At 41.4% G+C, this 26213-nt stretch overlaps 1 protein-coding gene across 3 annotated transcripts in view; it reads right to left on the bottom strand.

Moving 5' to 3' along the window:
* Positions 1 to 353: 353 nt before the first annotated feature.
* The window catches only part of dag1 (dystroglycan 1), a 51368-nt gene continuing 25508 nt past the window's right edge, over positions 354 to 26213 (bottom strand). For all 3 annotated transcript variants that reach the window (XM_041981356.1, XM_041981357.1, XM_041981355.1), the window contains 2 exons: positions 5315 to 5776; positions 354 to 5183 (listed from right to left, as the gene is read on the bottom strand). In XM_041981356.1, coding sequence (XP_041837290.1) covers positions 3354 to 5183; positions 5315 to 5776 — 2292 coding nt within the window. In that variant the 3' untranslated portion in view covers positions 354 to 3353. The remainder of the gene's footprint in view (positions 5184 to 5314; positions 5777 to 26213) is intronic.

Consider the following 26213-nt stretch of genomic DNA (forward strand, 5'->3'; position numbering starts at 1 on the left):
TGGGCAGAGCTTTCACATCGAATCGCCCAACAAGTCATTCAAAGGCAGAATAATTTAGTAGAAAACAGACAGCAGTAGAAGTGGTCCAATAAGTTCAAAATACCTGCCAGGCAGCAAGCTGTCCTGGGAGCTCCAGAGAGGTAAAACCTCCCGCGGACTTCAGACTGATTCATCAGTTCAAGGATAAGTGGGAACAACAGCAGAGTGACAGTGACTGAAAACCCGAAGCACTGACGGTTTGATGGAGGAGTATGACACCAGGAGACGTTTTCATGGGTAGAAAACGTCCCAGTGGAACCTGCAAGGATGAGCCAAGTCAGAATTATGAATGATGAGGGGGCAACTGCTCTGTTTAAGGTACCAGTTGGTTTTATTATTACAATGCACACTCGATAAGCCCAAAAAAAAAAGAGAAAAAGAAAATAAAAAGCCTTGGCATCCTGTGAAAAACCAACATCATGACAATACAAGTCACTCGCGTGAGCCTGCAGCGACTGGCCGCCGAGCGACCGCGCCGGACATTATTATTGCAAAGGGTCACTCAGCTGAAAATCATCATTAAACATAAAACATGTGAAAATTAAATGTGATTACATAAAATATGGGTCATTTCATCTCTGTGGGAGATACAGTTGAAATGCAAACACGCTAAAATATGTGACCCACGACAAAAAAAAAGAGAAAAAAAAGAACTACGTGTACATAACTGAATCATAATTCTAGGCTAAAATTTTACAAATCACTGAGGACTAATCATTAATTGTGTTTCCTTTAATACTCAAACCATTTGAGGAAGCATTAAAAAGCTAAAAAAAATAAAAAATAAAAAAATTTTTATTGACTTTTTCAGTGAGTTCATTACTGAAAATTTAAAGTTTCTCCTTGGACATGAATCTCAGCCTCAATCATCTCATCTGTCCTTTAAAATGTGAAAATCTGTACAGTTCCACCTGGGACAGTCTCAAACGACTGGAGAGAAAAACTGCCTCATTACAGAAAAAATAATTATCCCCCGTCAGGACTAAGTTGCAGGCGTGTTCATCCTGTTAACGAGTTTGTAGAGAGCTATGTATGGCTTGAAGGGCAGAGCTGGTGTCCTATGGAATGCCATTTCACACAATATTCACTAAATAATGTCAATAAATATACCTGTTACTTGCATACTTCCTATGTAGCTTTGCACATGCAAACTACAGGTAACATATGTTAAAAACACATAGTTTGCACATAGAAAACGTGGTTTTGGAACATTTTCATGTAAATTCACACTCATGTGGTTTTGTAGGGTCAAGTTTTATATTATTTTAACATGTAAAACATGATCATACAAAACCACTTGGGTCTCACATGCAATCTCACGTAGTTTACTTTTTACATGAAACTGTTCCAGAAAGACTTTTCCGTGTGCAAAATATGTATTTCTCATGTGTTTCACATATGTCTTACAAGTGTTACACAAGTGAGCTCATGTGGGTATGCACATGTGAAACATGAGATATGTGGAACACATTTTGCACATGGGAAACATGCAGTTTTGGAACATTTTCTTAGTAACCATACATGAAACCCATGGGTTCCACATGCATTGCCAGAGAATTTACATGTGATAATATGGAAATATTTCAAAACCATGTGCAAAATCTTTGTTTCATGAGTGATCTCACGTGGTTTTTGCACATGTCAAACCTGTATTTTGCACATGAAAATGTGGTTTAGGGACATGGTAATCACTTGTGAAACAACATATGTTTCAGATGTAATCCAACAGGTTTCACATGTAATTACCATGAAAATGTTCTAAACATTTACTATGTGCAAAACATTAATTTCACGTGTTCCACATGTCTCATGTTTCACATGTAACCCAATGTGGTTTTGATCATGTGAACCACTTGCAAAACCACATTCTATAACCATAAACTGTAAAATACAAATGAGTTCAGAAATGTGTTTTTTTTTTTAAACGAAGAAGAAAGAAAAAACACATGTAATGCTACATTAATTTTTACATGCAAATGAGGAGGTGTGGCCAAATAACTGGATCAGACAAAGCAACATTTGAACATGTATAAATAAATGGGGTGTAACATACATGCTTATATTCTCTTTACCCTCTGCATGTCCGGTTTTATTTCATACCATCTTTGTTCTTTGTTTAATCTAATAGCAATAAAAATGGCATTCCATAGTATTCCACCTTTATTATAGTTATGCTAACTTCACATTGTTCAACTGAAATGCACATAAAACTATAAATGTTTGCATTCAGTAAAACTTCAAATTCCTCCCGTCAAATTCCCCGGCCGACTTTGTCCTGTTTGGATCTGATTAGCTGCTGGGAGCCGTAACTAGCATTTAGCACACTGTAACTGAGATACTGGGTGTAGTACAAAAAAAAAAACAAAACAAAAAACAAACAAACAAAAAAAAAAAAAACAGGAATAAAAATCTCCTGCAGCTTATTTAAGCGAGGCAATCCTTTTCTTTCCCATTTCTTCCACCACCAGAAAAATAGAACAATCTAGTAGAAGGTCTTTCAGATAAACTGAGAATTTAAAAACCAAAAAAAAAAAAAAAAAAAAAAAAATGACTCATCTCTAAATCTTACTTAGGCTACCTTGTTATTCTCAGCTTTACTAGACATTGTGAATAAGGATAGAAACAGACAACTACTGTTAAAAGGCAAACCGTATTGTATCTGAATAAACACACCCATTTGTTCACACACACTCACACACTCTGGCCTCCGATTCTCTCGTGTCGTCTGCAGGGGTGATCTGAGATCCTCGTGATAACTTTCCTGGCATTGAGAACCTCACTCCAATTTTAAAAACATGAGTTGCTGCCTGCAGTGGTCTGATGACAGTTCACCGTCTTTTCGTATTGTTTCAAAGTGAGACAGGAGAAGGTTGTTAGGAAAACACTCCAGTTCAGAGAAAAGAGGCGAAAGAAAAATAAAAGTAGAATCCAGTATCCAAATCTGAGGAAAACCAAAATGCTGGGATGGGAGAGTGTTTCTCCCAGTCATTGTAGCTTCTGACCAACTAGTCGAACCAAAAGCCCAGTGTGACGAGAATTTGTCTTAGGCCACTGTAGTAGCTGGGCTACCACTAAAACAGTAGTCACTCCCAGCTGTTTCAACCAGCCATCCCACCTGTCCTCCATAAAAACCCCCACCCGACCCAGTCATCCCCCTCCCAAAGCAAAGCCCCCCTGTAGCTGTTGTGTACTATAGCACCTCTTGTCATCTCTCCCTGTAAATGTCCAGACAGACAAACACCAGAATGGAAACCGTCACAGTTCCTCAGGCATCCTCTTCACCCCCACTCCTTCAGGGTGGGGTTAAACAAGTCTTAGGGTGGCACATAGGGAGGTGGAGATCTGTAGGGAGTCATGTTCTTGGGACGGGAGCCTTTGCCCTCCATGGGAGTGGTGAAAGGAGGCGGCGGCTGGTAGGGCGGCGCATTGGGGTCCTCGTCTCGGAGAGCTGTGTACTCCCCCAGCATCTCCTGGTTTAAGGGGGTGGTCTCTGGTGTTGCCATGTTGGGATATTCAGGGGGAGGAAGAGGAGGCTTCTCTTCCTGGAGAATCAAGGGCATACTGGAGGATGGCGGAGGCTTTGAGTCATCAAGTTCATCTGCAAAGATGATTGGCACACCCTTTTTAATGAAGGTGGCCTGGTCCTCGATGGTGAGTTTGCCCTTTCTCTTCTTCCTGTAGCAGATCATTGCAATGATTCCTGCGATCAACAAAATGGCTGCCACCACCACAGCAGGAATGACTGTGTGAAGGTACACGTCATCTGTGCTCTGTCGGCCCGATTCCTGACCTATAATCGTTGTCGTGGGAGCCACTATGTCAATTTCTCCTGGTGGGATGAAAGAAAATGCTCGACAGCTTGCTTTTCCTTTCACTTTAACATCCAGTGGTTTGAATTCAGGCTCCATGGAGTACCTGAAGGCCTGCGAGGGTCTTCCATTGGCATCTGCGAGGGTCCTGCTCATTACTGTGAGCTGTTCCTTTGGACATGGGTTCTGTGGTAGGCTGTTGTTAGTCCACTCTACCACAATAGACCCTTTGCTGATATTCCTTAAAGTCACTGTGCTGCTGTTGCGGTCCCCCAGTGCATAAGCCAGCTTCTTAACTAGAAGGATCTTCTTGTTGATGTCATTGGTTACTGAACGTGGCTCTCCATCGAAGCGGGCTGTGAAAATTGCAGGGTTTTTGTCATTGGCAGGCCAGCGATTCACACAGACCTCAATAGCATCAATGGCGAAAAGGCCACCTTTGTCAGTTGCCTGCAAGAAGTATTCGTGTTTCCCCACATGTTGGAGGTCAGGAAGGCCATAGAGGAGCTGGCTGGTTGTGTTGAACTGGATCCATGATCCTTCCCCAACTACTTCATTGTGTTTCTGTCTCAGAGTGAGTCGCAGCTTATCTGTTGTTCCATCCTCTTTGTCAAAGAACGTATCCGAAGGGATCTTTACCTCAAAGTAAGTGCCCACGAATGCATTGACCTTGTCAACAGCATTACTCAAGATCGGGGCCTTATTGTTTGGATCAAGAACAACACCAGGTGATGGAGTGGTGCGCCTGGATGGCTTGGTAGTTGAAGTTTTAGTGGGGTCTCTGGATGCTGGAGTGGTTTTGGGCCTCTTGGGTCTTCTGGTGGGTTTTTTGGTGGGTGTGGGGGGTATGGCGGTGGCTTCCACATAAGTAGGCCGGGTTGTTGTTGGCTGGATGGAAATGGTGCTGGTGGTCTCCATCACTCTTGTTGGCAGAGAAGGCCCCACTGTTGGGGTGTGGGCAATAGGGTCACGGATTCTGTTTGTAGGCTTTCCAGGCAGGGGAACCGGCCCTCTTACAGGAGGAGCAGAACTTTCCGTTGGTGCAGCAATAGATGGAGAAGAGAGGGTAGGAATAATCCTTACTGGTGGCTCCACTACAATTGTTGGAGGAAGCACAGCCAAAACAGGTGTTGGAGTGTTGTTTAACTGACGCCTAACACGCTTAGGGACATGGGGCTTCTTGTTGGCGATGTGCCACCCCACCACAGGGTATCCCAGCTTCGCTGACATTGTGCCTTCCTTTGCAGGACCCTGGACACTGTTTATATTTGGAACTGTGCTCTGATCCAGTGAGCAGCCAAGCTTCCATGACAACAGAGCGCCGTTCTCCACCACCTAAGAAGAAAAGCACTCTTATTAACATGATGTGTCTTCATTTTTGACACTTTACTGAAATGTTTACAATTTTTATCCACACTCACTCACTCATAGGTTCCCCTTTACACCTTACTCATTCACTTACTCACCTTTTTGGCATTCCCAGGCCCAGCCATGAACGCTGACATGTCAAACAGCCTGTTGTTGACGACAGGGAGCATCTTCATGTGCTGGAGCCCCACCCCAGAGAAGCTTCTCATGTTATCCAGGAGCTCTATCCTCTGCTCCGAGTTCATCTTCGTCAGATCAGCATCCAGGATCACGGTCAGCACCGTGACTGGCTCTTCACCACCGCACATGAAAGGTTGGACGTCATCTTTGGTGGAAGCTAGGTTGGAGAGTGTCTGGGCAGGATCTGTATCCATGTGGTCTTCAGGGTGCACTTCAATGGAAAACACCTCTGAAGAAGAGGAAGCTTTTGTATGGTTGGAGATGGATACAGAGATGTAGTGGACTCCTTTATCCTCATCCAAAGGCAGACCTTGCAGAATTCTGCTGCTGGAATCCCAGTGCAGCCAAGCAGGAAGGAAATCCTTCCCCATCTCTGTAATCTGAAATACAAACAGCAGAAAGGAGATTAATAAAACCTCCAGCAAACAAAAACTTTCAGAGAACAGAACATTTGGTAATAACTGAGTATGAATGTTAATGAAATGTTGGTAAAACACTTTTTCACACAGACAGTTTTCATAGATGAATGTTGTACAATCTCAATTCTACAAAACTTGGGTGTAGTGTAAACTGTAAATAAAAAAAAGAATGCAATGATTTACACATCTCTTTAATCTATATTTATTACTACTGTAACATAAACAACATATTAGTTGAAACAGACATTTTAAAATTTCACAGAAAAAATTAGCTCACACACATTAGCTCGCACACATTATTGAAAAGCTGGAACAGGGGGAACAAATTGCTGAAAAATGAGTTGGGACAAATCAATTACAACTACAACAGCATTTAACAACAGATCAGTAGCAAGCCTGGGTATGAAAGGAGAATTTCAGCAAGTAAAGTCTTTCAGATGTAAAGATGGGCAGAGGTTCACCAATCTGGCAGGGAATAATTTAAGAAAAAATGTTTCTTGATGTAAAACTGGGAAAACTTTGAGGATTCCACCCCCTACAGTCTATAACACCATCAAAAAATTTAGAGAATAAGAAGGAATCTCTCTCTGGTCAGATGGATCAAAATGTGAAATTCTTTCTGTAAACCATGGACACCATGTCCAGCAGACTAAAGAGGAGAGGGAGCATCCAGCTTGTTATCAGCAGACAGTTCAACAGTCTGCAGCTCTGATGGTATCGAGTTGCATTAGTGTCTATGGCGTGGGCAGCTTCCACATCTGTGAAGCTCCATCAATGCTGAAAAGTACATGGAGGTTTTAGAGCAACATCTGCTCCCATCCAGACAACGTCTCTTTCAGGGAAGGCCTTGCAGATTTCAGTAAGACAATGCTGAACCACATCCTGAATCCATCACAACAGCATGTCTTCACAGGAGAAGAGTCTGGCTGCTGAACTGGCCTGCCTGCAGTCCAGATCTTTCATCAACAGAAAACTTCTTGAGCATCATGGAAGCAAAAATTCAGCAACTAAGTGCCAGGGGCCTCATTTATAAAACTGTGCATAGCAAAGATGACTACAGGTGGTGTATGTCGGGAAAAAAGAAAAAGCGGCGCACAAAAACTTCCAGATTTATAAAAGAGTGTGCATGCACGTCCCACACCTGCTTCCATTTATAAATCAGAATCAACTCTAAAGTTGGTGCACGTGAGCGAGCGCCTTGCCCCGCCCTTATGGTGTCTCTAAACGCCTGTAATAAATGTTCATCGATATTATTTCCATAATGGCTCAGGAGGGGGAAGCAGGGAAGTAGCGGATTTTTTCGCAATGCAAAATAAATTAAATTTATATTAAAATAAGTTGGCAAATTATTTGGGGATGTCCCCCTGATAGAGAGAAATGGATCGCAAGGGAGTGACAATGCATCCTGTAACCCCCCCACCACCCCCACACACAAACACACAACTTAATTCAGCGGCTAATAAATCCTGGTTGATAAATTATGTAGAGGCAGTGCTCCCTAGACACATCATTAATGCTATAACCAGCACACAGACACCACCAGGGAAAACACACACACACACACACATCCAGACACAAAGAAAAGGTCAAAGACAGACACACACACAGGTCCAGACATGCAAATCTGAGTCTGCATTTTCCATCAAAACATATAGCGTACGTAGCCAGATACACGAACACCACCACACAGTCCCCCAGTAGCAGCAGGGCCTTCAGCGCCTGAAGGGACAGCGTTCACGTCTTATTTCAGATCATGGGATCTCCTATTTTTTTGTTGTTCTTGTTTCATTGTTTTCCATCAATGGAAACAGCAGAGATAAAAAGAAAAAGAAAGAAGACATTCCATTATAGCCCCCTCCCTCCTGTGTTTTATATCCACCCAGTTTTTCCCAGTCCTTCATGTTCATGCCCCTTTCCCTTCTTCACACCAGCTTTTCCTCTTTTCACTCTCCTCTCTGGGATTTAAAGTTCATTTCTGGACCAAGTTCACCCTGAAAGCTGTTCCTGCAGAAAAAAAAATATTTGCAAGTCAGTCAACCAAGACAATTATAGGCTACAGACTTGACACCAGATGGTCATAATTTTTTAAAGAAAGACTGCTCAGTCGCCACCATGTGGTGTGGAACAGCAGGAACCAGTGTGTTCAGTTATCTAAGTGCAGCTCTGCAGTCCTGATTTCTGATGAGGGATAATGTACACAAGAAAATAATGATAATAATTCAACTAAATAAGGACATAAAAAAAATAATAATTAAAAGAAATAACAACAGTAAAATCCCAAAAGACTAAATAATTTAGAAAAAAAGATAAAGATAATTTGAAAAAAAAAAAAAACAATAATATTAATAATACTAATAATATTAATAAATTGTTTTCATTTATTCTTTTATAAACTCCCAGTTTACTTGGTTGAGGTACGTCTGCTTTCAGTGAAACCTGACACTAGTTTGCTGAATTCACCACAAACTTGAAATGTTCAACATTCGTGCAGCAACATTAAAACTAATGCAGCTGCAGGAAGTCTGAGGCAGAAATATAACGAACAGAAGAAACTGTATTTCAGCAGAAGAGGATTCATGTATTTTTAAAATCCTGTTATAGAACTGAAAGACTTTTTAATCTTACAGCAGCTTCTGACACATTCGTCATCTAAAATGAAACTACAGTTTGTTTTTTTATCTGTTTTTTACCAGAACATTAATCTAGAAAACTCTGAGAAACAGTTCCAGTGAGCGTGAATAAATTGTGGAGCTCGTAAAATGTTCAGTTCTGAGCAGTTTTGCTGCTGTGGAAAAAGTTAGTCTGAGACCTGACTTCAGGAAAACGTGCAGGACTGATTCAGCTGACAAATAAAACTGCTGTCCTCAGTAACCTGACCTCCATCCACTACCGACCAGCTGATGAGAGGGAACAGAAGCTGTTAACGACATCCATGTGTTTTAGCATAACGGGTGAATGAGCAGCAATAGATATGATTAAGTTAGGATTTTGACCCCTTTTTTCATCAGAACTGCCTAAATTTTTGGTGTCAGATTCATTAAGGTGTCGGAAACATTCCTCAGAGATTTTGCTCCATATTTACATGATAACATGAACATTGGAGTACAGTGTGTATTGAGTTGCTGCCATGCAATTGGCTAGTTTTTTGTGTTAACACACAATTTAACAGGTGGACATGACGTAGGTTATTATCTTATAAATCACAAACTTACAGGAAAAAAAATTAGATTTATGTCTTGGACTGTGACTTTTCATCTCAACAATATCCATTTCATAGGTGGCCAAGCAGAGACTTCCTACTGGTAAAAGAAAATAAAAAATACTTGAACTTAAAATATCAGGAAAGTATTTCTTGGCCCATCTTTTTCCAGCACAAGGCTTCTGTGCAAAAGAGCTTGATATGTGGCCCTAAAGGTAATCGTGTGCTCTCAAACTCTTCCAGGTTCACTTTCCAGCCTGAACAGACAGAAATTGCTGGAACACCACAGGCAAAGTTACAGCTTGAGCCTTCTGAAACAGCCCACAGTCTGCGTTCTGGAGGATTTATTTAAGGAGGTGCAGAGGGCGAATGGACAGGATTGAACTACTTTCTGGGAAACTATTAAAGGTGGTGGCAAGGGCAACTCAGGGCAAAGACATTGTACAAAAAAAAAAAAAAAAAAAAAAAAAAAAAAAAAGCAACAATCAAAGTTAATTTATTCAGTGTGTGATAACCTCTCAGAGCACCAGTTAAAAGGACAAACTTTGGAACTTTACAACAGGGAAATCAAGTCCCATTCACTTCCAAAAACACTTAAACTCAGGCTATACTTTAAGACTGAATACACATACTTTACACAATAGACGTTAATGCTGAAGGCATTAAACTGCAGTAAGAGATGGGAGCATTATGGATGGTTTGAAGACTGAAATGCTGACGTGTCACCACCACTGAGCCTCATCTGTTTGGACCCAACTTAAAAGACTATTAATTAAAAGGAAATGAATTATAATCTCATCAAAGTTCTGGCTTCTTTCATCATCTTTTTTCTCTCTGGCACGTCAGCCACAAAGCCACCATGACTATCAGCACTATAAGCCACAGTGACAGGCAACAGACTACACTGAAACCCATTTGAAGTCGACATGAGCGACAGGCATGAAACACTTGGAGACATTATCGCATATCACTGGCATCACCCTCATTTTACTCTGCATCACTGCTCTCACCCCCGCTGCCTCCTCAGCTGTTTAGTTTAGAGTTACAGTCCTCAGCGGAGGCACTCTGAGGCGTTCCTGCTTGTACAGACGCTGGAGACGGACTGTGAAGCAGCCGCATAACTGATGGCTGATGCTATCTATGGGAGAGCTCTCTGTGGAGGATGCATTTGCAGAGCGGGACAAGTTGCTTGTTCTGGAAGGATTCATCATTGTTAAATCCAATCTAAAAGTTTTATATGAAGATGTAATATATTAAAATCTGAGTGGATACTTTAACAAGCCGTTAGATGAGGCGCTTGTACTTGACTTATACTCCAGTACATTTCAGGAGAGACCTGTTTGACTTTTACAGCAGAGTTTTTACAGTTACTCTAAAGATATGAGCTGAGGACATAGCTTCCCTGAATTCATCCTATTTCTGAAACACTGACTTGTGCTACTATTCAGAAATATCTGATGATAGTGCAAGAATCAGTCTTTCAGTTTACCATCCCCTTAATCCTCTGATCAGACCTAATGTCACCATAAAGAAAAGGAAGGACTAAAGTTAAGTCTGCTAGGAACGAAAATGATCCTTTGTTCTCAGTGAGCTGATGCCAGATTGTAGGAGAATGGAGCTGATGGGAGGAAATTCTGGATTCAGAATTGAGCATGAGGCTCTGATGGGACGACAATGAAAACACTGTTTGCAAAGCCACTGGTCAGTGCTCAGGTACTGCCTGGGTGTGTATGAGTTTTCAATGTGATTATGTGCTTCTCATCATTTGTAATTTTTACCAAATACATCTCTGACCTGCTGTGCTTTGGAAGTATAAGATCCAATTTTTCTTGTAGCAATGGTGCAGAAAAGATAATTTAAATGGACCTAAATGGCTCCCCATTCCCCTTGCTGATTGGCTTCATAACCACTAAAGGGCAACATGAAACCTTATCTCTGCTAAATGGAAGGGTAGGGCCAAGTAGTAGGGGTCAGGGGTGCAATGGGGGTTAAGCCAAAGAAATACCTCTGGAAGCAGCAATACCGTGACGGATCATCTTCCTGCTTCTCCAACCAAATTTGCCGCTTTATACAAAAATTACAGTTTATATGCTGGTTTATTTATACACCATTAGGCTTGTTTATTCAAGCTGACCCGGAGTTGTGTCCAGTATTCATTACTGTTGACACTTTTTAGAAACTGCAGACTCATGCGATGGCTTGTAGAAGAATCGGGAAGTCATGTAAATGGTAATCTTTTGATCCAGCAGACTTCAGCTAATGCATACCTTATCAATATCTTAGTAAAGTAAGGTAATTATGTTATAAATGAGGATAATAAAAATAGGCAAAGTCATCCTGATAAAGACAAATGCAACATGAAAGCGTCTTTGGAGCAGATTTTACTCTATGCATAGCGGAGAAACAAAGAAAACTGCTTGTTTAAACAAATCACCTCTTAAAACAAGAGTATACCAGCTTTTCAACATCACGTTGAAAACCGGCTCCATTGTTAGTGTAACTGTTCACATAACTTCTACTGCACTTGTTAACAAAGGATTCCACCAGGGGGCACACTGGCAAACTCAGACCAGATAGAGATGCTGAATTTGTAATGTGTAAACAAAACTGTAAACATAAAGACAATAGAAGAGGTTACTGTTTGGTTCATTTTGAGATCACAGCAGAACCAACAACTGCCGTGGTATCACAGATGTTATGTTACGCTCCTAAAACAAGCACGCTGTGTCTTGTCTTTGAAACTTTTTGTAATTTTTACCAACATCCAGTCAAATTGGTCTCTGCACTGCCATCTACTGGTTACTTTTATACTGCAGCTTGCAAATGTGTGAGTTTATTTTTTGGGGATGTGCAAAAAGGACACATTAAACAAACACAAAATTCATGAGGCAGCCATGATAAACACACACACATGTAATTAAAAACAAATATATTCCCAGCCGGAAAGCAACACTACATAACTTTCCGACATTAAAACTCTTTGCTTCTGACCCATTTTGTTGCCACATTGACATTCATTACGTACATTCCTGGAGCCACTGTTGCCCTGCAGGGTTTGATGACTTGAGCATCATTTAAAAATTTCTTCAAACTTGCTTTTCAGTGAGATCTGTCCACTCTTGCACAGTGAATGTGCTTCTCAGTGATCTATTGCAGTTTTTTATTTCACAGTTTCTTGGATTTTATATCCTTTTTTGGATTTTCATTGCATGCTTTTTAAGTGTAACAGTATTTTTAGCCTGTGGAACTGCTGGGTGTTTTTAGGACAGTTATTGTCTTTGCAGAAAATGACAACAGCCTTTATTTTTATTAATGTTCATTATCTTTAGAATTTTAGCCATTTATCAATAACTTCAGTGAGATAATGAGTTCATTATATGTTATTGTACCTGCTGTTGTGTCATGGCTGCTTTTGTTCCCTGCTCTTTATGTATTAATGATGTGGAAGCATTTTGGTAGAAACCAATAAACATTACATCTTACAATCTGCTGTTTTGAGAGATGAAAGTTGGAAGAATAACACTGAGATGGAGTAAAAAGAGAGATGGAGGACAGAACACACAGTGGAGATGAAGAAAAGAGAGAAAATGAGATGGATCTCCTGAACAGAAAGATTATGAAGAGGCGTTGGAGGAGGGCGGGAGAGGAAAAGATGAAAAAAGGAAGCCATTGTGTGCAGGGACAGCTCGGCAGATAAGCTTTGTATTTGGGAGAAGGCGAGGAAGAGGAGGTGCAACAGGAGTGAAAGACGAATGGGGTGATGGATGCAGAGGGAGGGAAAATGAGAAGGGAATGATGAGAGGTAATGTTAAGAGTGGAGGTGAGAAAGTGGGAAGACAAAAGCTGCAGGAGAGAAAGAGGATGAAGAGGGAACGGTTGACAGGGTCAAGTGTTTCCAGAGGAAAATGTGAGGTAAAGAGGGGTGGATGGGTGGAAAGGTGGATGAACTACAAAGAGAAGGTGGGTTCTTTTCTGTGTCCAGAAGCCAGGTGGATGTTTATGAGGGGAAATCTATCTAGCAGCTTACTGACTACTGTTAAATATTCATTTGTGGCCTCAATGCACAGCAGCGTATGTACAGAGTTCACACTGCAATCCAGGAATCCAGAATATCTGAGCAGTCAGGGCTGGAAGCCTGGTAATTCGGACAGGTTGGACTGTTCTGGAAATTTCTGAACTAAAAATGAGTTTAACATTAGAACTGCCAACATACCACTAATGTATTTTTAAAGTTATTTTATACAGGAAATCCGTGCACACCCTCTCCACATGCTGCACGTTGGCACTTCATCCTTCTTTTTGGATGCTTTGAGGGTTTTATTTTTGCACTCATTTTTGAGATTTCACACTGCAAATGCACCTCATCTTCTCCTCAATCTGGGTTGCTGGTGTTTGTGGTGGCCCCCAGACTGAAATCCGGTCAGTTTGCGCCTGTGCAGCTCCGGTACAGGACCCATGTATTCAAGGCGGCCATGTCCAATATGTTATAAAACACAGCAACTGGCCATTTCCTGGTTCTGGTTCAGGTGGAGGAATGTCTCAGCATCTCGTCTAGCACGTCAACTCCTACATAACTCCCATTTAAATAACGGATCATCGCTCTCTCTCCCCCCAGTAAGTCCCCCTCCACCCCGTAAGATTCCTCCTCACCGACAGCCACATCCACCCATGACATCTCCTCCATTCGACTCTCAGTCATGCAGGTCTTGTGACCAAGCTTCTTTGGCATTCATCTACCTTTTATTTTTCTCCATTTATAAATGGCCCCCTTGGCAGTTTTAAGTGAAAATAGTCATATTTAAATTTGTTTTGACCACCCATTCACCACAATTCACTATATGGTTATACTGGATCCATTTGAGGAAAAGTCATGAAATGAAACTAATGGGTTTTATTTTAAGCATATAACAGGTGAAAATCACCCCATTGGCGGTTCAAGTGTTAAAGGAAATTAAACTAAAAGGAACCGTAAAATACCACAAGAGTCACCATCTGCATTTAAGTTTACGAGGGAAAAATCTGTTGTTCTTTAGACTTCTCCTCACTGGGTGCATCATAAAACAATTGTGCACATAGTACCATCCATGACGTGCTTCCATGTTTTTATTAGGGATGCACCGATCCGATACTGGTATCGGTACTGATATTGAAGAAATTTCTAGATCGGGTATGAGTGACAATGGGCCAGATAGGCACCAATCTATTTAGTATAATTCCATGCTGTGCACTTCTAGTGACGTCATGCGCTAATGAAGTGGAAGCTCACGTTTGTTTTCAAAGTGGAGCGAGCGAAGGGATCAGCCATCTGGGACTTTTTCACCCTACTTTAGCCACACATTTAACAGCTGCATGTAATACCTACGCAGTTCTGAAAAGCTTCTGAGAAATCTTCTTGAGCAGGTCACTGATGCTGAGTAGTATGTGTGTGAAAAAGCTCGACAAGTTGGAACCATCTGATTGTTTTTACCAAGTTAGTAAAGTCATTGTTTTATTCAGCAACTTTTGTAATGAATGTTTAATTTCAAAGCGCTGTGCTGCATCTCAGGCTTGCAGAATTTTTGCGGCAAAAAAAAGAAAAAGACTCTTTCATAAGTTAATGTGCGCCAATGTTGACTATTGTCATGTTAAGTTTGTCTACCAATGATGTGAGATGAACACAGCTTTGCTCTTAATTAAACACATTAAGAACCAATCAGAAGCTGAGCTGGGCCTTGGAAAACATGTGGTTGACAGATCCAGCTGCAGTTTATAGATAGACTGCTATAGCTATAGCTGTAAACGTTAAACTATGCTATGTCAGTTTTACCAGTGGTATGCAGTGAAGCCTGGTTATTCTCCATTATACACGCCACATATTTTTCCAGCACGCTCCCACCAGCCAACAGGCAGAGAGCGGTTTGGAAAAATATGCGCCGTGAATAACAGAGATTAACCTGCTTAAGTAGGTTACTGACGCTGAGTGGTGGATGTCCCTTCAGTGCTGTTTTCCTGGATCTCTATCGGATCAGTATCGGTCAATACTAAATCTCAGATATTGGCATTGGCATCAGAAAAAAGTGGATCAGTGCATCCCTAGTTTTTATAAGTGCTGAATTTTACATAAAATGTGGTTGGTGACTTCTCTTTCTGCTGACAGTAGCTAACCAGGTCAGCGAGGTAATCTTGTTTTCATATTAAAACAGTCAACTTTGGTGGAAAAGTCATTTCCAACTGCAACTTCTGTGTTAGATTTACACGCCTAACCACAATGATAAAGTCTGAAGAGTTTCAAGATCACACACAAAGAATGCCATCTTTGTAAATGCATAAATGTGAAACTTAAATATAAGGTAGGAATCACTACATCATTGTAAACATTCACATCCTGCTCATCCAAGTTTGTACAAGCCCAAATCCAAAACAGTTGTGTTTGTGAAACAAAGTCTCTCAGATTAGTTAACCTCTGCCCATGTTTACATGAGTCATGTTACTGACCTGTTGCAAACTAATCAGTTATCAAATGCGCCTTAACTTTTTGATTTGTGTCAACGACTTTTTCCAGGCATTGATGCCCTGTTCCAGCTGTTTACAGATGTGTTGCTGCCATTAAAATTGAAAATTAGCTAATATTTTCCATTAAAACGGTAAAATGTCTGAGTTTCAGCAACTGATCTGTTGTTTATGTTCCATTGGGGAAAAATACAGGTTTATGAAATTTGTAATATGTTTATTACAAATTAATTAATATGGCTTTGTAATATGTTCTGGTATTTAAGTTTTACACAGCCTCCCAATTTTTTTTAGAATTTGAGCTATATTTCTCTAAATTTTGCAGATGCATCACCAGTGATCCAACAAAGATTAAAACTGAATGTTTAAATGACACGTTGGCAGAGAAGCTGTGGGCCAAGAACAGAGCCCTGTGGAACACCAAGCGTTCCTTCAGAGAACTCAGATCTGTTTTATTGTAACATCCATGCAGAGTTGTGACTGATCAATATAATGAAACCGTAAAGGATTGTCCCTGGATACACCGATCCTCCTCACTGTGGCTGTGATCCACAGTGTCAAAGACATGAAAAACCCACAACGTGCATCCAGAACCAGCGCTATTCCAACTGAAGTCCAAAAAAAAAAAAAAAAAAAAAACTCCAGTGTAAAAGAAGTTATGAGATTTTCTCCTGATATATAACACAGATGGGAAAATAGATTCCCAGAGAAGGAATCTGTTCCAGGAAAAATAGACTGTTTCTATTAATGGCTCTATTGTAGGATGGTGAAATGTCAGAGATCCTTGGTTGCGTAAGGAAAACATTATGGGCTGCTGCACAGCACTTTGCTGCTGTACGCATGTGGAAAGGTCTCTAAGCAATTGTGTACATGTGTGCATTCATTTAGACACACACAAACGCACAATTAAAGCTTCTATTACACAGTAATTTAAGTATGATGGCAGAGAGCATTGTAAACCCTGAACTGAAGCACACCATCACACACAAACACACACATCCTGTGGTAAACCAGGTCGCTAAGGCCTGCAGCACGCTCATAAAGCTCAGTCGTTCTCAGTTTACAGCGAGCGGCGATCAGGAGCCAACAGAAGCTGGTCGTTGTTTGATTCCAGCTGTGCTGCTGAGAGATTCAGAGATGAAGAGCGAGAAAGAGACTGTGTGTGTGTGTTTGAAGATGTTGAGTCAGCTGCTTAAGATGAGATCAGAGGAAGAAAGAGTGTAAAGGTGTGAAAATGAAAAACAGGGAGGCTGAGCATGTGTGAGGACAGCGACTGGAGGAAAGTTTGTGTTTGTGTGTGTTGTTGCTGTGGCAAGGACAACTGGAAGACAAGCGAGAAGACGCACACACAGCGTGGCGCCTTTGCAGAAGTCATCCAAGGACCAGCCTCGACTTCACAAACACAACGCTGCCTCGCGCCCTGCTGCGCTACGCTGGACACCAGCAAAACTACAGCTGAGCAGAGTAAACAAAGACCAGACAGATGTCGTATGTGTGGAGAACTTGAGCTGGAAAGGCAGAAAATAAAGTAAAAAACAGCAGCTCATTCACACAAAGTGTGTTATATAAATATACACATATGCAGGTGTTTGTTTTATCGGTATCTCAGCATGCAGCTGGTTTTCTGCAGGTTCACAGCCTTAGTTCTGACTAACGCTGAAGTCCCTTCTGGTTCATTGCCAACCAGAAGAAAATACAAACATAAAATCTGCACATCGGTAGGAAAAGTCCCCCGCTCTCCACATCAACGCTGTCCTCTGTGGAAAAACCCGAAGCACACGAGCGGCAGCCAGCATCTAATCCCGCTCAGCATTCATCACCGCGTCTTCTTCTAATTCTGTGTTCTTGCTTTGTTAAAATGTGGAAATCCTTTGATGGTTTGTTCAACTTACAAGTATCTAAGTCACAAGTAAATAAATGAAAAAGCAAAAATTATTTGTTTAGGTTTTCTATTCAGTTCCCCAGCAGAGTTTGATCTTTGTTCGAGAATATACCTTGTTTTTAATCTCTCGTAGACCAGTGCTTCCAAACCTGTTTGAGCTACGATCCCCCGAGATAACATACGCTGGTGTTCATGACACTTTTACATTTCTCCAGGTACCCTAGCATGAATACTAGAGCACCTGGAGACTTCAAACACATGAGGTGTGTCCCAAACCGCGCACTTCTATACTTCGAACACTACATTTAAGTGCTTAGTGCGCTGACACAGAAATTTCAGTAAAAGCTCAGTGCACTGAAAGTACCCGGATGCTGCCCTAAACTTGGCCAAAAATCTAGTGCGAAACGATGGACACTACACGCACTAAACGGACGCCATCTTGCTGACGTAGCGGAAGGGGAGGGACTTTCAACCAGTTTTTCAGAGCTTGCAGCCACCGACTCAGCGGTACCGATGCAGGCGGAGGCTGTTTTCTACTGTTGTAAGTATGAAGTTATTTGATCATAATTCTAATATAAACTGCAGCATGTTTCTTATCTCTTCTATCCCTGATGACAGTTATGGATCTGATCACTTGTTGGAGGCTGCAGTAGAGTTAGCAAAGTAAATGTTAGCAGTTTTATAGTCGATTTCGCGGATCTAGATGGGCTATAAGTGTTAAAAATGATTAATGCTTTAGGTTCCGTATGTTTATTCATGATTGCTGAACCTCCAAATTAAGCACTGCGGGGTCTCTGGTGTAAACGAAATGGTCCTTGATCTGAAAACTGATTAGGAAACACCGCTGGTTAGAGAACCGGCCCGTTTCCATGGTACCGCTGACGAAGCCATCACTGATGGCAGACGCTTATCTAAAGTGATGTACAAAGTACCCATAAAGTACATAATACTGCTTGCTTTTATATAAACTGCCATTCTGTGTTCACCGTAGGTCACTGTGGCATCAAACTACCGAGCCAGCAGTGGCACTGAGGCATTTACCACCTGCGGGCTAGGACGCTGCTGTGGAGAAGAGGAGGTGGCAAGAGAGAAATGTTTTAATAAAAATTTTAAATAAAATGTTTTCTGCATCCCTGTTTTAGCGTCTTCATTACTGCATTTCATATTTTAAATGATGATTTCTAGTATAATCGGTTTCCTGTTGCCAGACGTGAACGTATCAGTGTAAACACCAATGAAAACAAATGTATAATGTAAAGTACTTTAATTCAGTTAAGATATCTTTGCTTATTTAAAAGCTGTTTTAGCATAAAAGTATGACATGCAAACACGTATGTTGACGTGATTTTGGATTTTGGAAGAAAAAAAAAGGTATATTAACAGAGCGGCGCTGCTAAGCTGGTACGTCACTACCGGTAAGTGCAAAACGTTAGTGCTCAATTTGGATCAGGACTTACCCACGATAGTGTGCACTACAGAAGGTAGTGCTTAGTGCGCACTACGCACTACCTTCCAGTGCACTCATGTAAGTGCGCGGTTTGAGACACACTCATGGACACAGCCAGTGGGGGGGAAAAAAACCAAAATGTTTTTTTTTTTTAGCTATTGTTAACGAATTTGAATGGGTAAAAGGTAAGGCTTGACTCATTTAATTTCCCAGTACATACCTTTATCCCTGGAGGTGCAGCTACATGATAACAAATCAAAAGAAACTATGTGCTAGTTACAGTTACAAAAAATACGACAGCTGAGGTTAAAGATTCAGTGTTGCCTTTACAAAGAGATCAAGTTTCTACCCGGTTTGAAAACAGTTACTTTGGGTATGCATTTTACAGGTGTTTTAGGCTTTTTTTTTTCCTGCCGTGGGGGGGAGTGGTGGGTTGCCAAAGTTTTACCCCCCACTCACATTAGGAGAGTACCTTCTGCTCTCCAAGGCCCGATCAAATACTTATTTTCATTCCCCATCATATTGATAGTGATGGGGTAGAACAGTGAAGCACTCCTCAATATTTCATTTATATTGATTTAAAAAAAAAAAAAAAAACTTTCAAGAAGAAGAAGAAGTTCTGCAGCAGGGGGTGTGGTCTCCACAGAGTTGTGAACCTGGGTCGCATGAAGGCTGGATGGGCTAATCTGTTAGCTGACAACTCATTTCATGCTCCTGTAAGAGTATGCAAGACCATTCAGACTATGCATTAAGTTTGGTTTGCCTCAGTGTGAGCAGCTAGTCGCTGTGTTGTGGGAAGCAGACAGAGCTGAACGATCCACAGTCAATGGTACCCAAAAGACAGAGCTGTGGGCCAAATCACAACCCCGTTAAATCCACTCTGACACATTAACAATGGAGGGAAAAATGGACAATTAAACACGTCATCCAAAGTTAAGCTCTTATCATTTCTGCTGAGATGTGGATAAAAGGAACTCCACCACAATTCGATTTGCTCCATAAAACCACACGTTTGATAGACTCAGTTTGTGGCCATCTTCATCATCGCCTTTACCTCACAGGCTCATGCGCATCCTTGGTTGGGCCCTCGCTTTTTGTCGTGTGAATAAAGCATCAGCTATCTTTACACAGCTAATGCGCAACAGCACCGACACAAACCATTAAATCTGAAATGCATTGCTTGGGGATAATGAGAGACATGGTACTGAAGGGCTCTTCTTAAAGTGGTGAAGAAGCCGGGCGCGGCAGCCTGAAGACGAGACAGAGACCGGTTCCTGGAAGTAGTTTCTTTCTGAGATGAGACACAACAGTCTCATTTCAGCTTGAGACTTCAAACTTCTGATCCACACCACTCTGGTTGATTATTATTATTACTGTTATAATGGAAATTGTTGCACTGGATCAAATATAAGAGGAGGTCAGCTTTTACCATCCCAGGCCATTGATGATCAACACATTTGCCTTTGTGGTGCTGCCTCAACGAGCCAATCTAAAATCAGAGTCCCACTTCTAAATATAACCTGCTGCTCTAACCTTCACACACCATACATGGCTGGGATCTCTGAGCACAGACAGCCAATGACAGCAGCCCTATGCTCTGCAGCACCACCTCCCCTTTGGGTGACAACCAAACATGCTGGAGTTTCATCCAAAATGTTGTTAGGCTACCGGGGACACAAATCAACAGGAGATGTGACTCCTGAGCAATGATCAGACTCAAAAACTGGACCAGTGAGGCACCAGAGGAGCTGGGCTCGCTTCTGTTCTGACAGTTATCTGAACTGATGGCTGAATAGCTTTCTACTATGAACAGAAGTGAATACTTTCCACTAAGTCAAATGCACACAAACTCAGTTTGAACCAAGAAACATCAAATTATGAATGAATCTGTGGGAGCATATAATTTGGAGCATATGAATCAAAAAGCCTTTCCTGCTGTACGTTTAATTACATAGCAACATGGCCACCACCGTTCTGGTGCCAGTAACCTCATTGCAGCATTCTAGCTTACAGCTCGGGTGACTCATATGTTCTGGTGTGTGTGTGTTTTTATCTTTGGGCAGCCTCCTCCCTCCTCCTCCTCTCTTAATACCAGTTTTCCACTGCTATCCTGCCAGCTAACAGCTTCTGACCTACAGTGGCTTACGGGGAGCGTAAAACACATGATTTTAAAATGCAGAGCAGCAGAGAGGTAGACGATGAAAGTCACAGCTCTGAGCTGAGATGAAGAGTTTTGTATAAAGCTTGTGAAAAGTTGAGAGATGTAGAAGCAAATGAAAAGTGATACAAAACAGAAAGTCTTAAAAACCACAGCTACTTAAAACAAAGAAAAGTAAGGCTTGATTTTACTGATAAGCCTAAAATGATAAAAGCTAGACTGGACTACTACACTGACCTGCGTGTCAAATTTGAGGTTAAAATCAAATAAAACTCCAAGATTTTTAATAAAAGGACGAGTAAATGAGTCCAGGGAGCCAATAACATTGTTGCATCCTGTCAGCAGGTCAGATTTACCAAAAACGATGACCTCTGTTTTATTTCTGTTTATGCACAGGAAATTCATCTCCATCCAAATTTCACATCCCACAAACAATTTAGAAGATTTTCAATGCAATGATCTGCAGATTTAAAAGAAAGATAGATCTGGATGTCATCTACATAACAGTGAAATGACACATTATATCATCATCAGACATCAGAAAATTTAGTCTCCATACATCAAGAGGTGTACCAGACAATGTGTCACTGACACACAAACAACATCTTTCTAAGCAGAGCACATTTCCCACACCTCCCAAAAAAGAAATATAACATCCACAATATTCTCATTTATCATACAGCAGCACCACAGATGCTTCTTATGGTCCAGCCACCATCACCCCCTGAATTAGTGTCCTGCCGCTAGACTGGTTATAGTGCCTGTTTAGAGCTGATTCAACCTTAGAAGAACCAGTTTCACAGACCTGAGCGCTTCCACTGACTCACCTCACTATGTCCCTAAATATTATATTAATACATTCATCAATCACAACTCTGTGTGAAAGTCACAATAACACAATTTCTGAATTCTCTGAAGGAAAGGTTGGTGTTCCACAGGGCTCAGTTCTTGGCCCACAGCTCTTCTTTTTATGATCTTTACCTCACAAGTGTCATTTTTAAAATTAATTTTAATCTTTCTTGAGTCACTTGTGACGTATTTGCTAAGACTAGAGACATGCCTGTCATATAAACCTGGATGAGTGTGAACTTTATCAATGTAAGGTTTTAAACTGATGGCTGGTTTTTCCACAGAGTTACTGGCTGAACATTTCACATCTATAGATCATAGAGGAGCGTTTCACCAAGTAAACTGTTCATTATCCACAGTTTTCCCTTGACACGGAAGAGAAAGACATTGAAAGAGTGGCGGTACGGCAGCAGGTGGATGGAGTGATTAGAAATGAGTTAGCGGTGAACATCTCTCTTTAATCTTCATGCAAACTCACAATCAAAACATGGATACACAGAGGGATGAGCAAAATGCACTCTCAGGCTTAAGAGCACAGAGAGAGTTTTCATCTGGCATCAGTTATTTCCTGGAATAAAAGAGTAAAAGAAAGAAAGAAAAGAACGCCATAACCCTGCCTGCCAGCAAACCCATCATCCAATCAGCTAATTACACTACTAATTGTGGTAATGAGGCTATGGAGAGCACTCATTTGTTGGACAGAAACCACGATCTTCTCACTGCCCTCATTAATAACAACAGACGATACAACCGGTGCCTGCAGCACCTGAACACACACACACAAAAAAAAAAACAAAAACAGTTTCTTTCCATATCTTCAGCAAAAAGTTCAGCTTCAGAGCGAATGAAAGACAAATTTCTGAACATTCAGAAATCTGTTCAGACCAGGTCAGAACCTGCAACAGATCTCAGAGAAGAAAGTCAGAAAGCGTGTCTCGATCAAACTGAATACAAAATGATTTCCCTGAACCCCTTAAGTAAACATGCATCACGTGACCATTCACACACCTGCTCAGCATCTCAGCTCTGTTTACTGACAGAACAGCAGCAGCACTTTGATGCATCACACAGCTGCTTCACCATGAATCCCTCAACAATGCTGATGAAGCTGACACTGATGATCTGCCACACTTAGCAGCTAATCTTTAATTTCTGTCAAAAACAGGAGGAAAGTATATATATATATATATATATATATATATATACATACACACATATATATCTATATAGATAGATATATATGTGTATGTGTGTGTGTGTGTATATCAATCTATCTATTAATCGATCGATCGATAGATCGATGACAAAATAAAAACCTTTCTTCTAACCTAAACATTAGCACCTTAAACACATGTGAAGGCAGGTTTAAGTGGACAGCAGTAAATGTGTTCAGATTTCATACATCCCCATCTTTTAACCCCCCGCCTCTTGCGAAGCTGACGTTCTGCCCACCCGGCTGAGAATCCGAAGCTCTACGTGGAATGAATGGATAAATAGTGGTGCATTCACTGTCGGGGGCCACAGTGCTCAGCAAAAGGTGAATGAGCAGGCGGGCTGTCACGCTCAGCTCAGACTCTGGCAGATTTTCATAAGAACAGGCTGTTAGTATGAGAGCAGCAGCAAGCGCAGAAATTGATTTGGCCTTTCGCTCCGAAACCTTGAGCGCCGACCTTCGAAATACCTAAAAGAGGAGGAGGATGAAGGGGGGGTGGGGTGCATGTGAAGGGAAGCAGTTGCAGGCTAAATTGTTGAAATTTGTAATGGAGGACAGAGAAGCAGAAGAAGTAAACAGTCTCTAAATCTCATCTGTAACTTTTTATGTAAAGCGGAGAATTTACCAAATGCTGACCCGGCTCATTCAGTTCACACCTTCATCTTTCATCACTCCATCCATTTTTTGGGCTCATTTACCCACACAGTGTGATGGACAGGGCTCTAAATAAACTTTTAACCCAGATTATAGTTTCATCTGAATACATTAAATAACATGTTTCTTTATATTGCTTTTTTGATATTTCTCAAGGTTCTATTTTCCAGCAAGGAACAAAGTAATTTACTAGCCAGTTACTAACCATCCTTATTATTTCCACCATCACATTTATTTTTTTCTTCTACTACACATCACTTTCTTTAAATTTCAATCCTAACTCAAGAGCACTTTGTTCAGGCGGTCATTCGTAAATGACCCCACATAGCCAATGGGTGGATAGTATGTGATGGAATAGTGTTTATAGGAAATGAAAGTAAAAAAGTGATGGGAGGTCTGGTTCTTTTCAAAGAGTCGGCTACTTTAGAAGAGCTGGATCTTCCGACTTAAATTGCTCTTCATTTAGTGTCACTCTAAACTTCTATTTTAGCTTATTTAAGCAATTATGAATGGTTTATGATTTAGTCATGCAACGTTTTGCATCTTGTCTCTTTTCTGAGCTCTCTCCAGTCAGTTCAAGTCAGTTCGATGTTGACTCTTTTCTTATATCTTGCTCTGTCATTTTCTCTCTTTTACTTGCATCCTTTGATAATGTCCCCTTATGGCTCTTGGATGAATCACCCATAGTACATGTTAAAAACGGTACTGTGTTGATATTCAGTTGCTAGCATGTAAAGCAGTGCCATAAAGTGAAATGCTGCTGCATGGTGAAGCTCTGGGCTGTAGAAAAAAGATTGTGGTTTCAGTCTTGGGACGCTGCTGGACAAAATAGCTCCAGGTATGTACCTAATAAATTTTAGTATGAGGCTTAAGGTTGGAAAGTTAGATAGTGCTATTTTAAAAAAACTAAACATTTTGGCACTTTGGATTCACAAAGTTCTCCACAATGCACCTGTATTTAAATCTGTATTTTTTGTTACACAGCTGTCTTGCCTGTCTTCCTCCCTTCCTTCCTACATAATGGTATGATCATAGTCTGTCCTCACATGTGATGGGCCGCGTGGTGTGCCCATCAAAAGAAAGTCCTATATAAATGATTGGCTCTCTCTGATGGCCGTTGGCTTTTCTCGCTCACTACAAAGAATCAGCTCTTAGAACCGTCTTGTTCGTGAACAGCACATCACCAGCCCACACTGACGGCTCCTGTAGACTCCAATAGGAGCCTCCGGCTTACAGCGTGACAGATATCATCAGGTTTGGAAGAAGAGTTTTCGCCTATGTCATGGAAAAAAAAGAGGAAGAGTTGGAAAAGAGGATGAGAAGACAGACAAAGATGAGTGCCAGCATTAAAAAGTAAAGGGAGAGCATGAGACAAATAAGGCTCACAAGGGAAAGTGATGAGGAAATGAGGGTAAAGGAAGCAGAAAAAGACACTTTTTCAATGTGTTTTATGTAAATCTTCACAAGCTTAGATAAAGCAGGCAACTGGCCCAGCAGGTTTTGTATCCTCTGTCACATGAAATATGCATCACATCCCATAAAAACCCCAGACAGAACACACATGGCGCCTGTTGTGTGATGTTACACCCAGCTAAAAGCCTGTTCAGTCCTCTGTTAGGGAAAAAATTCCCCTCAGCTTTGAAACGGGACAAAAACTTCCACACCTCTGCATCCTCACTTTCCAAATCCTGACACTTGACGCTTCCATGCTGGAGCCCGAAGGCCTCGTGAGCAGGGATAACGTCTTCTCCTGGCTAAGCGTGGGATTGGATGGAAATGTGCAGAGTTTTATTAGAGCGGTTAAACGTACAAGTAAATTTTCACGCTACTGGTCGCTGGGGAACCTGATTGATACGATCTGATGTGATTTGACAGGGGGTGGAAAACGGGAGAGATGGAGGGAGGGAAAGACAGAACTTAAAAGGAATGAAGGGATGGAGGCGAGTTGGGGGGAGGGGGCAGGATATGAAAGCCTGGAATGCGATGGGTAGATAAAATGAGAGAGGAGGAGGGGGTGTTAAAGAGTGAATAATTAAGAAGAGAAGGAGAAGAAAGATGGGGGGGGCAGTGGGATGGTGGAGATGGATAGAATGAAGGGTGAAAAGAGGTAAAAGAGGAAGAAGACAAAGTATGTCTGAACAATTAAGGGAGGATAGAGGGAATGAGATGGAGACGGATGACTGAAATGTGCTTTAGCTGCAGGTAAGGAAGATAGGAAAGTAACAGAAAGGAGGAGAAGTGAATGAGGGGAGGAGGGACAGAGGGAAGGCTGAGCTCGGATACAGGGTATATTAGAGAAAATTGGCTATTGTGGAAAATGTGGTGCAATTAAAGACAGACATTTTCCTCCGAAAGCCTACAGATATGTGTTGCCTCGGGGTGACTTCGGAGCATCTTCGTCTGCTTCCATTTTTCAAGACACATTTGTCAGGGAAACGGTTTCTCTCAGATTGTTCCTGCGGTTCATCTGAAGTCAGCAGGTTTGTTGAGGCTGAAGGAGATTCACC

This window comes from Melanotaenia boesemani, chromosome 3 (assembly GCF_017639745.1).
Source record: "Melanotaenia boesemani isolate fMelBoe1 chromosome 3, fMelBoe1.pri, whole genome shotgun sequence".
Lineage (NCBI taxonomy): Eukaryota > Metazoa > Chordata > Actinopteri > Atheriniformes > Melanotaeniidae > Melanotaenia > Melanotaenia boesemani.